At 41.5% G+C, this 12,301-nt stretch overlaps 2 protein-coding genes across 9 annotated transcripts in view; one reads left to right on the forward strand and one right to left on the reverse strand.

Moving 5' to 3' along the window:
* Positions 1-287: 287 nt before the first annotated feature.
* On the forward strand, positions 288-6,763 carry LOC113444901 (transcription factor Sp5-like). Its single transcript, XM_026713842.2, has 2 exons — positions 288-438; positions 5,822-6,763. The coding sequence occupies exons 1-2, from the start codon at positions 385-387 to the stop codon at positions 6,761-6,763; spliced, it is 996 nt and encodes a 331-aa protein (XP_026569627.2). The 5' UTR covers positions 288-384.
* Positions 6,764-11,630: 4,867 nt separating this feature from the next.
* Positions 11,631-12,301, reverse strand: part of ARHGEF25 (Rho guanine nucleotide exchange factor 25) — an 82,295-nt gene continuing 81,624 nt past the window's right edge. For all 8 annotated transcript variants that reach the window (XM_087925438.1, XM_087925437.1, XM_026713795.2 and 5 more), the window contains one exon: positions 11,631-12,111. In XM_087925438.1, coding sequence (XP_087781564.1) covers positions 12,001-12,111 — 111 coding nt within the window. In that variant the 3' untranslated portion in view covers positions 11,631-12,000. The remainder of the gene's footprint in view (positions 12,112-12,301) is intronic.

Here is a 12,301-nt window from a genome sequence, read left to right on the forward strand (position 1 = left end):
TTGATCGCACGCAAGCCCAATCAAGGCCTTTTGCATCCGTAACAAGCGGCCCAGCGGGGGAGCCCGGCCCTTCAAGGCGATCTAGCCAGGCCCCCTCTTTGAAATCACTCAATCTATTTTAATGATTGGTTCGCGCCCGGGCGACATCAAAGGCGCCTCCAATCGCCACTCCTGATCGGCTGACGGGGAGCCAAAATCAAAGTGCTTGGAGGGTGAGGGGAGTCTGAGCGCAGGAGGAGAAAGATGCAGGTTGGGGAGGAAGGCGGGGGCTTTTCGCAGAGAGAGAGGGGGAGCAGAGCAGGTTGCCACTTCGGCTCTTCCGGGCTCTCTCGGCTGAGTTTATGAGGCCTATCCGTGGATAGAGCTGGATGACCCCCGGTCCCAATGGCAACTTTGGCGGTGCCAAACTCCGCGAACCACTTCACCTCCTTCCTGCAGGTAGGAAGATTTGTTGATTTACTTGGCGTGTGGCAAAATACAGCCCCATGGGCTTAAGAGTAGTTCAAATGTTCAAAGAGGTAGGAAGAAACTCCCTGGGTTAGAAGTAGCGTGGCCCCCATCTGGGTTCGCCTCGAGGGCGAGCTTCTTTCGTGGGGTCTTTAACCGAGGGGGTGCAATTCAGTAAGTGAGGATTTGCCTGATGCGGAGGAGATTCAGCAGTTGGGGAAACTTCACCTGTTGATTTTTCAGCCTGTCCTTTTGGCTGCTTCAAATACCCGACCGGCGCGGGTTTGCTTTGGAAGGAATGGGGAGAGCGCACTCCAACATTTTTCGGGAAAGCCTGTAAGGTTTCTGTGGAGATGTAAGATCCCATTCACTCAGAGGAGGCTTCCTCTTGGATTCGCATATAACTGTGAACAATCCCAGAGGAACTCTGGAGCAAGCAGCCTTGCCTTGAAGGGATCAGGATGCAAGACCTATCATTATTTTTTATTAAGGTGAACCGAAACATTAAAAAGAAACCACAAAGTCATAATTAGCAACCGACAACTAACTGATTATAGCACTTTGATGTGGACCACCCCGTCTAATCTGACATTCTGGAAGAGACTGTGGAGTTACAGTTGTGTAAATTCTAAGGCTATGCAGTGTTCTTGGTTATAGGGAATGGTAGGGCAAGTTATCTTTTAGATTTACTAAAAGGACTGTTAGCCTCCGAATTTTGCATATTTTAACCACACCTGCTTTCCTTCTCCCGATCTCCCACTAAAGGTTCAGTATTGAAAACCTGCATTCTCATTTTAAGGAATAGCTAAGCAAGGAATCTGAAGGAGAGAAGTGGGTTTTACCTGTTATGTTCAAGCTAGGTTAAATTGCTCCTGAACTGTAAGGACCAAATAAATGGGTGCAAACAAATAGGAAACGTACTAGAACGATGCTAACTTTGGACTAGTGAGACTGCTGAGATGCTGGAGGAAAGGGAAGGATAACCAATTCTAACTGCAGGTGATTTTTTTTTTTAGCAGGTGAGCTCAGCTGAGATTTAGATAGCAAGAACATTTTAAAAAGTGGGGAAGGTGGTTTGTGATTCTAAAGAAACAAATGTTGACATGTGATATTAATTTGGGATACAGACATCTTTAAGGGATTAAGTTGGAGCAGAATTGTGTTTATTTTGAATAAAAACATTACTTTTCAACTATATATTTGTTGTATGACTCCTGGAATATACATTTACAATGTGCTATTTTTTTGTTTATGGGTACTATACATATTTTAAATGTCTAATGAAAGTATTGCATTTTTTTTACTTTGCAAAATGAGTATTATATGAGTATATTATATACATTGTAGAAGGGGGAAGTAGATCCTACTGTGCTTTGTTCAGTGCCAAGAAGACTATTTAGAAATAGACTACAGCTCAGTAGTATAGCTTTACTTGGAAATGGTTGCAAATTCAGTTCCCACATATCTCCTAATGAAAAGCTAGATACTGAGTTATTGTAAAGAATCTGCCTGATAAGCTGTTGCAATTGAGCTTAGACAATATTAGCTAGGCATCTAATTCTAGCTAGAAGAAGGCGACACTCTGAATAGGGAAATGTGACATTTTAATGCCTATTGAGACAAATTTAAAGTCATATCCACCATTTAAGCCATTCCTTAGGGAAAAAATAGTAATTTCCTGTATCCTAACCACAGGCCTAAAAGATACGGTAGATCATTAACTGTCATTAATGCTTAGTTACAGACTCACCCCTTGTATCCATTTGCACAATTTCCTGATTGATTCTGGATTTGCCTTTAACCAATAATATTGGCGTATTTGGGGAGGGGGTGTAAGCGAGCATTTATTCTGGCTCCTCATTGACTTATTTAAAATCAAAGCAAAGCCCGGGCTATGGAAATGTTCCATTCTCCTGTTGGCTTGACTCTTGCTTCACCAACCTCCAGTTCTTAGGTGTAAACAAGCTCTTATCTGCTGCAATCTATTGTAAGGAAGGGAACTTGAGCAAAGAACCACCTTAATCCTTAGGTTTCTAGTTAGTTTTTCACTCTTTTGTTTACAAAATCAACTCCCACCCCTCTTAAAACTGCTTGAGATTATTTTCCGTGCTGATCAAAGTAGCAGGCACAGAATTCCTGCCTCGGACTGCCTTTAGACATTCACTTTTGTTCCTTATCATTTCATGTGTATGGAGGGAGGGAGAGAGTTAGAGAGTTTTATACAGCAATTTCCCATCCTAATTTGATCTGTTGTGAAAAGCAGGCAGGCTGTAAGAATGTTGCTATAAAGTGAATTTTTCTGAGATCAGAGCTAATAAAGGCTTTTAAAGTAAGGAACTGCATGGTTCCTTCACAGCAGGGAATTCTCCCAGAAACGACAAATGACCAGCTTAAAACATATTCTGAAAAAAATCCTGGTCATTCTCCTACCGTTTCTGCTATAGGATATTCATTGGTTCAAGAGCTGTGGCAATTCAGGTGATGGGCACGGCTTAAGTTCCATTCTCAGAACTCTCCTGTTGATCAGATGGATAAAACCTTTATTAGTTGGAGCATTTCCTGCCTGATTGCAACTTTTCGAGAGTGGCTTGTGGAACAGGTTTCACTGAATTCAATATGACCTCCTTGCTAGGTGGAATGTATAGCAATGATGCTTTAATACAGGTTTGAAAAAGTTACAAAGGATTTGGGAGCTATTTCCCACTTTTCATACACATAATCCTCCATTAAAAGACGGCACATAACTGAACTATATTCCGCTTTTAAATTCCTATCACTGATCCTTCTTCTCCCTTTTTGGTTCTCTCTTGTAATCTATGGCTTTATTACACGTTTTCAGTAGGAAATAATCCAGTGACTTTGGTTTTCTTAAAGAGAATTAGCAAGCTTTTCTTTCTGGCCATGTGCAGAGTTTTGCATGGGGTTTGAACTGGCAATTAAGGAAACATTTAAATGACTTTTAAAATTATTTTTCAATAAATACAGAGAAAATTGTCATGACATGAAATCAAGTGACCAATGAAGTTCATAGTAAAGTAGCATCACGATTTTGGGGAATGACAAAATGAAAAATATAGTAACCAATCCTGAGAACACACAATTATCTTCGTAATTGCTTGAAAGTTCCAGTCACTTTGAAACGTTTCACTCTTCATAATTCCAAATAAAATACAATTAAAGCTATTCCAGGAAGGCCAATATAACAGGACTAGAAGCCAGTAGATTCTGGATGAATTGTATAACTGCCATCATCACTGGTCATGCAGCCTGATACTGGTGGCAGCTAGAATCCCTCATCCTATTGTTCCTACTTGATGGTGATGTTTCACCACTATTTTCCCAAATATTCTTGAAGTTTGATCCTAGGATCACTTTGTTTTTAAACCCAAAGTGATGCAGCTATATAATTTGCATCATTTTATGAAATGATAAACAGGATTTCTGTTTTTGATTCTAAAATAGCCGCAGTTAACATTCCCATCTGGATGTCCATCTTTTTATTTATTTATTGAATTTATATTGCCTCTTCTTTGCCCATTTTCCAATGCAGATAGTCCTTGACTTACAACTGGTTGCTTATGGGCCATTTGAAATTATAATCTACCTGGGAAAGCGACCTATCGCCCATATCCAAAATTTTGTCAGTCACTCCTTGCTGTGGTGAAGTGACCTTATTTTGGATGTTCAGCAACATAGCTGCATTTACAGCCACTTGTAGCATTCCAACCATATTTTACAATAGTTGCCAAAAATCAGCACTTCTAGTTTCTATTAAAACTGCACAATAGTGAACAATGGGTTCATTTTATGACTGTGCTGTTCACTTAACAATCGCTGAAAAAGACACAATCGTGTCTATTTCCATTTTATGACTGTTGTGATTGTACAACTGTAATGAGCAAGCTCCATTATGGTCATAACCTGAGGACTATCTGTATACATTGTCAGGATTTATGAGTAGAGACTTCCTGCTTAATTGAAATGCTTCTAGGATTCTGCCGCCTCTGCTTTTTTTTTCTCTTAAAATATATTTCAACACTAAAAGATCAAAGCAGCATAATGGGAAAAGTTTTTTTTTTTTTAAAGGGGACACAGAAACAAACAAACAAACAAAAAACCCAGCAAAAACCATGCCAAAGAGAAACTATCAGTACCTACTAGGCCTGAAGCCTTGACAGGTCCTTGCAGTACGATAACATGTGCCTTCTACACTTCTGGGGAGTAGCATTATCTTAAAGCTGATCACTTCATCACTACATCAAATCAGCTGCTTTGCATTCGGATCTCCCATCCACCCACCCCCAAGCATAACCTCAGGCAATGAAAAATGGCTTGCAGATCTTTTGACAGGCTTTTAACTGGAGGCATAAAAGTATTGCTCTGAAGTGGATCTTTTTCCAGTGATTGGAACCAAAGCAGCTTCATCAATTGGCAATGCTTTTACCTAGCCCTCCTTATTATATTGGTCTTTTTTAAAAAAGAAAAGATACAAAAGCTTGAACATCCTTAAATAATATTTCTGTCCATGAACATTTATATAATGGTGTTTGTTAGGTTATAACTACAGCAAGTATTTATTGAAACATCTTTAAATATCAATATTTGTCAACATTCTAAAATTTCCAGAGTCCATAATGACTCTGGGTAGCACATAATATTAATAACAGTTTTAAAAATACCATAACCAAAAAAAGGTTAATCTGTAGAGCTAGAATTTTAAAAAAGAATGGGATGGAATGACATCTATCTATACTTTAGTGTTGTTCAAAAAGTCCCCCCCATAGTTAGCCACAGATATATTAAAGGATGGGAATCAGTTTGAATCTTATCTCAGTAGGAGCCTAATAGAATTTGGCAACATCCAGAAGATTGAGCCCCTTTGATCAGAAAGCAGAAATTGTGTGAAAAAGGAACAGATACCAAATTAGGGCTTAGTGTAAACCAGACCTGGTCTTCCAACTCCAGTGGCTCTTGTTCTTCCTCTAAAGAGGGAGATGAAGTGATCTGCTCTATCTGCTGACCAACATGCATTGTCCAGGCATTTTGAGAAAACTGCTTCTGTACTTACAGACTATGGCAGATGTTTGGTTCGATTCCCATTCGCAGATAATGGCAATTTAAGACAGATGAAAACATCGCGCATGGAGCCAAATTAAAGATCTATGCATGACAGGGGAAGAGGACAAAATGGCCATACATTTAGTTACCTTAGCATGGCAGGCAAAGTTAGTCAGAGGATGTATGCAAAGTGCAAGACACGTAGCGATGTGCTACAGAAGATGATTTGCTCGGATAGAGTTTGAGTAGATGTTGATTAAGGAATTGGGATGATTAACATCTATACCCTCGCTCAGTCTTTTTGCTCTGCTTTCAGGACCGCTCTCCCAACTCATCTCCAGAGGACATCACTGCCAACTACCCCACCTTGGCCTTCCGAGCAGCACCTCCGCTTCCCTGTTCTTCAGCCAGCTCACCAGGGTCTTATGAATCTGTGGGAATGTTTCAACTCTGGAGCAATGAGGTGCCATCACGCTCTCACACAACCATGGCATTTGGACAACCCAAGATGCCATATCATGAGCAGATGGTGGCCAGCAATTGTTGTGCCTCAGCCCATGAACTGCCACTGACACCGCCAGCTGAGGCCATCTACTCCTTGGAGTGGTCACCTGTCAAGATGTTGGCACCCACAGTGCACCCCTCATATGCTTTCCCAGAAGCCCAGGACTCCTCCAGTTTTCTGCAAGGCCCGTGGCCTTTGGGTCCAGCTATTCCTCCAGGCCCCTCCTCCACCGACGATACCCCTTGGTGGACCCTGCAGCAGCCAAATAATTTCTCTCTGGGACACCCACTAGTTCTCAGTCCCCAGCCTCCCCTTGCGCCCTTCCTTCAGAGCCCTCCCAAAGGGCTGTTGAGTACAGCTCGCCGCTGTCGTCGCTGCAAATGCCCCAATTGCCAGGGAGCCAGCAGGTCCCACGAGGAGCCAGGGAGAAAGAAGCAACATGTCTGCCATCTGCCAGGGTGCGGCAAGGTCTATGGCAAAACCTCTCACTTGAAGGCCCACCTCCGCTGGCATGCAGGCGAGCGCCCCTTCATTTGCTCCTGGCTGTACTGTGGGAAGAGCTTCACTCGCTCAGATGAGCTGCAAAGGCACCTTCGGACACACACGGGGGAGAAGCGTTTTGGCTGCCAACTGTGCCCCAAGAGATTTATGCGGAGTGACCACCTAGCAAAGCATGTCAAGACCCACCAGGGAAAGCGGGTGCGGAATGTGGCTGTTGTGACAACAGCCGCAGTGGGCATCAAGCGAGAGTGATGTTAAACAAAGAGGCCTAAAAGAGCAGAGATGAGGTCAAGGAAGCAAGGAGAAAGCTACAGCAGGGTTATGGTGTCTGGGCTGCAAAAATCTGGACAGACAGCAGATGACCGCAAAGAAATGGGTTGTTTTTTACATACTTTTGCTACCGTCTACTGATTTGGAGCCCTTGCTAAATTCATTTTACACCCAACACTAATATTGACCTATCATATTGTTTTCCCAAAAACCCTGGCAACTATAGATCAGCGGGATGCTATGACGTCTCAATCAGAAAATCCTGGCAATGTTCCCTAGCAACAATGTATTATTGGCTAGGACCTCAGGGCTCTTCAAACTTGACAGCTTTAAGACTTGTGGACTTCCAACTCCCAGAATTTCTCCTCCAGTCATGTTATCTCGGGAATTCTGGGAATTGAAGTCCACAAGTCTTAAAGACCCTTGGGGCTAGGTCCATTAAAACCAATAGTGATGCCTGAGCCCCTTCAATTCCATTGGTATAAAAACAGGAGCAGGCAGATAATTCTTTTGTGTCAAGATAGTACATGCTGGCCTCTATGGGACTAAATGGCTGCCAGGTCACAAAACTTCCATTTCTGGAAGGCAAATTGGTGAGTTGCTCCCCACTAATCCTGACAACTACTTCAAACCTCCCCTCCCTTACCCTATCTTCCTTATAGTCCTAGATAGATTGCTTTTGAGAGGAGTGATGTTGTTCCTTTATCTAGGCTCAAGAGTACATTTCTAACAGAAAACTGGGTTGCAATGCAAAGTATTTTTATTTTCTAAATATGGTTATTAGACCTGAAGGCAGTTTTGGGAAATAAAGAGTAGTGCTTTGCTTTGCGGAATATCAATTTCCAACTAGCTTTTTTTTATTTTAAAACATCTTCAAAATATTAGTGTCATGTTGGATAAGGAGCCTAATAGTGCTCAGGGAAGTGTCCACAGAAACAATCAAATGCATGCACTGGAAGGAAGTTAATAGGAAATTAATGCCTTGGGTTACCTTGAGAATTCATAGCAAGTACAAAACAGAGTTGACCCAGATAGTTGAATCTATATACTGTATTACTAAAACCATGATTGTTTGTAACCTTCAACTGGATTAAATAGTGCATCACAGGGCAACCGTTTTTGAATCAATGTGTTTCAAATGAGAGAATGCACCCAAAATCTGGGATCCATGACTCCTTCTGGTTGAAATGTGGTAAAGTTGTGGCTGCTTCAGTGCTACTGCACTGTCAAAGTTAGCTGCAGCCAGCCATGGTCATGTGATGATTTCCAGTGTTCCTTCTGACTTTCTACAAGAAAAGTCAATGGAAAGCAGTCAGGAAGTTGGAAATTGCTCTTGCTCCTATTGCTTTCTTGCCTGCCAGTCATTCGGTTTCTCTGTTAGGTAAGGAAGTATCTCTGAAACAATGAGCCAATGCGGCATGGGTTGTCTAGTACTCTTTGCAATAAATTCTCAGATAAAATAAATCCCCTTTTGAGATGAGTGTTATTTCTGTGGACTTGACAAACACATTACTATATCCATTTGCAAGCAGGTCAACTGACTGCCTTCTAGGATGTTTTTTTTTGACTTTCCCATTTCACTTACTGTTGTTTGGTTCCAAGTGATCTCCCATCCAAATATTCACAGAAGTCAGTCCCACTTCTGAACCTAGATAAGGTCTGCTAGGAGGCAGTTTCCACTCATTTCCAGAAAGATATGAGAATATAGGCAATATCAAATACTCTACGAGAGCATATCCAGTCAGAACTGGTAGGGGAAAGCACAAGCATACTTGACCAATTGCAAGTCACATAGTAATATGTTATTACCTCTATCACCCCCTTGCCCCCTGGTCTCCATAGCAATGAAAGAAAGGCTAGCATCTAAACCATTTTTTTTTCATATTCTCTATCCTACTGCTTCTCAGGCTTGGCGATTTGTATAGACATCAATTTCCAGAATTCTTCAGATTTAGAGAATTCTGGGACTAAGTCCACAGGTCTTAAAAGTTGCCTATATTGAGAAATATTGGTCTGTCCTATAACTCTGATGTTGACATCACAGGTTTTGAATTATTTTTGTAGCTCATCAAACAACATAGTTTGAATTTTTTTTAACCATCTGTTTTGCACTAAAAGCTGTAGGAGCATTCACAAATTAGAGGGTGCAGCCCTCCCTGGATATACAGGCTCTTTTGCTTTCTTTCCTTGGGTCATTTCATTAAAAAAAATAAAGAATTTAGAGATGAGAATATCCTGATAAGTTGATATTAAACCAGCCTTCCCCCATTTTGCTGTGCTTTAAGAAAAAAAGCCAGTATGCAATGAAAAGGACTCCATAAGCTAGTGTGAAGCTGTGGGTGTTGAAACTCATATGTTTGTGAACATGAATATACACATCCTCATGATAATGGCTGAAAATTCTGGCATGGCCTTCTCGTTGACATGCTAGTTGCATCTATGCAGTGTCTTCCCTCCTCCCCTGCCCTCAGGTAGAAGCACTCAAACCTTTGATTCCAGTCTGCAATTAGTAACAAAAATGTCTAGGAACATTTTTATCATCTCATTTGCTGCTTCTGTGATATTAAGTGACGAAAGGTTTGAGGGTAAACCTACCTTTCAATGAAAACAGAAATAAAAATGAAACACCCTCATGGTGGATCCCCTTTTGTCATATTTCATACTGTGGAATTTACAACTTTTTTATATTAGGCTTCCTCTGTGCATGCATCTACATCCACATCAACAGTCAAAAGATGTCCATTTTTGACTCGTGGGAAAACTGGTGTGGCTTGGTGTCTTGAGGAAGAAAAAAATACTAATCTATATGTAACCTTGGACTACACACACCTTAATGAGGGGATCATTCATGCTGAATGAATTTGTTTTCTTGCAGATGTTTAACTAGGTAACATCATCAGTGCACAACCAAGCTCAGAGAGCACCAAGGACCCCTCATTTCAAGCCCGAATTACAAATATTCTCCTTTATTACCTGAATTCCAGCTTTAAAAATGCACACCCAACTCAGAACCATATAGAAGCAGAGCGAACTGGTAGCTGATTCTTCTTTCCGTCTTGAGACACCTTTTTGTGAGAACAGACTACTATGGGGGGAATGAGGCTGAGAAGATGCTATTTTGTTTTCCAATGGAAAGATAGATCCTTTCAGGCTGCCCCCAGCTCTACTTGAGATAATCACTATTATTACTATTACTGTCAGTTCCTTTGGGACCCAAGGAACACTCCAGAGGGCTCTGTTCCTCCTCTTAATTGCCACAGAAACCAGCCACCAGCTTTGTGTCCATGGGGCTGTCCCTGCTACATCACAATGGGGTCTTTAACACAGTTAGCTCCAGTGGAATCTTTGAGAAAAGTGTCAGCTGATGTTTTAACCAAGAAGGATGCACAACTGCATACATTTATGAGTTGTTCTAGTCTTTGCGATACCTTGTGGGTAAAAGATCAGTATACATTGGTATCCTTTTGTCTGTAGCGTGCCCCCTCCCCAAAGGATACAGCAGTAATAACTAACCCAGATGTGGCATGTTGGGCTAAGCCAGTGTTAAGCCCCCACCTCCAGGATTGGACCCAAGCCCATAAAAGATGACCTGTTTCCAGCACCACCCAAGCTGTATGCCAGCAAAAGGGCATTACCTCAGAGGTGGAACCTTCTCCTGAAGCAAGTTTGGCAGACCCACCTAAGTTCTTTCTTGGACAACAATGGAAGGTATCATCTGGGCATTGCTCGGGTAACAAGTACTCGGAGGTACAATTCTCTTATGGTTTGTCTAGTATTTTGCTTTTCAGCTTTCTTGAAAAAAATCTATCAATGTTAGTATTTATTGTCTTTAAATATTGGTGGAGCTATATATTTTTTTCCTATGAGTACTTCCAATAGTTTTGCATACCCTGTTTTAGGTAATTTTGGAAGGACCCAGAGATATAAAATTCCTAATCTTCATCTTAGATAGAAATGTTTGTGTGTTTTTAACAGGAGGCACCTTTTGAACTTAATACCTGGTGAATGGGATGGCTGATACTCCTTTCACTTGCAAATTTTAGAGGAAACAAATGCAAAAACTGCTTAATTGAAAATAATCTTTTGCTTTGTTTCATAAAGAAAGCTTCTGACCACTATCAGGATCAACTTGTAAGCAGAGCTGCCTTTGTCAAAATAGGCTGGGTGGCCTTTGAAGTGTAAAAGAACCAAGCTTCTTTCATTTATATCTCTGAGACTGTTGTTAAAAGGGGATTGACAGGAGAAATCCCTTTTCCCAACCCTTTGCTCTCACTATTAAGTTAAATCCTATTAATTCAGGATTTATAGATAGGAAGTTTTCCTTGATCCCTCCATACTGATGTTAATTGACAAATCTTGCACACTAATACAGTAGATAGCCCTTGAGCTGGGATGCAATGATGTGCCAGTGACAGCAAAAATGGATTAACAGCTGAGAAATGCTGAGAATGAAACCACAATCTCAAATTTTTTCCGAATGTAATAGCTACATTCACACCTTCCAATTTCCTATGAAATGGTAGTTTTCTCTAATGACTAGGATGATGGATTCTGTAATCTAAATGAGGAGGGACTTTGCATTGAGTTGAATAGATGTGGGATTACTTTCAAGTATAATTTAAAAGTGGGAAAGGAGGAAAATATTCTCTTAGTACAATGAGAATTCAAGGCTGCCTTGAAGTCTACATGCCCAACACGTAAGTGTTCAGTTATGAAGAATTGGAGAAAACAGAGAATTTGATGGGTGCCTCACAAGCTCCTCATGAAGAAATGTTACACAGATCAGCTGTGGAAATCGGTTTTTGGAGGATGCCTGTGCAGATTTTGTGTGATGCAATTTACTTCCTTGTTAGTTTTAATTAAAATCTTTATTACAACGAACAAAATATTCTCATTTCACATAATCTAAACCCCCTCATCCAAGAGCCCCCCACATAAAGCCCTAGAGCCCCACAGCATGCATATACTGGGGTCTAGGGAAGAGCCTTCAGCTGTTTGCTCTGGTCCCAATATGGGGTCCTGCACCCATACGAGGAAGGGGGTGAAGTCTGGGCATTTTGAGCAGAATCAGAGGACAACAAAACTTTCCATCCCGCTGTTGCTACATTTCTCTTTCCTCCAGAGCAGCCAGAGAGAGGGAGGAGGGATGTGGGAGAAGCGTTCGATTTCCCCAGTTGAAGTGCCTGTCTGACAGAGGCCACCATCTTGCAGGCCAAGGGTCACAGCTCATCCTCGTCAAGTTGGGCAAGTTGGGCACTACCTTGAGGGACATTAATTTCTGGGACCTCAGGATCGGGGAGCAGTGGCCTGGCCTCATCTTCAATCAGGACCTAATGAAGGGACAAAGAGATGGTCAGCTACAGAAATCTGTTCAAGACTGATCTTTGATATAACTGCTCTCGGGAACATTCTGCCAGGCTCATTTGTAGTAGTTCAGAATGTTGAGTTTTAAAGGGAAAAAACTGTAAAGCAAAGCAATCCAAATTCCTCAAGAAAAGCTGCACTCTAATCTATATACAT

The sequence above is a fragment of the Pseudonaja textilis genome, chromosome 2 (genome assembly GCF_049901715.1).
Source record: "Pseudonaja textilis isolate UNSWEBS1 chromosome 2, rPseTex1.2, whole genome shotgun sequence".
Lineage (NCBI taxonomy): Eukaryota > Metazoa > Chordata > Lepidosauria > Squamata > Elapidae > Pseudonaja > Pseudonaja textilis.

What these genes read in the sequence shown, in the direction of transcription:
- LOC113444901 (XM_026713842.2), top strand. Translation starts at nt 385, where the DNA reads ATGGCAACTTTGGCGGTGCCAAACTCCGCGAACCACTTCACCTCCTTC. An exon ending in ACTTCACCTCCTTCCTGCAG is followed by an intron (nt 439 to 5,821) that starts GTAGGAAGATTT and finishes CTCTGCTTTCAG; the next exon opens with GACCGCTCTCCCAACTCATC.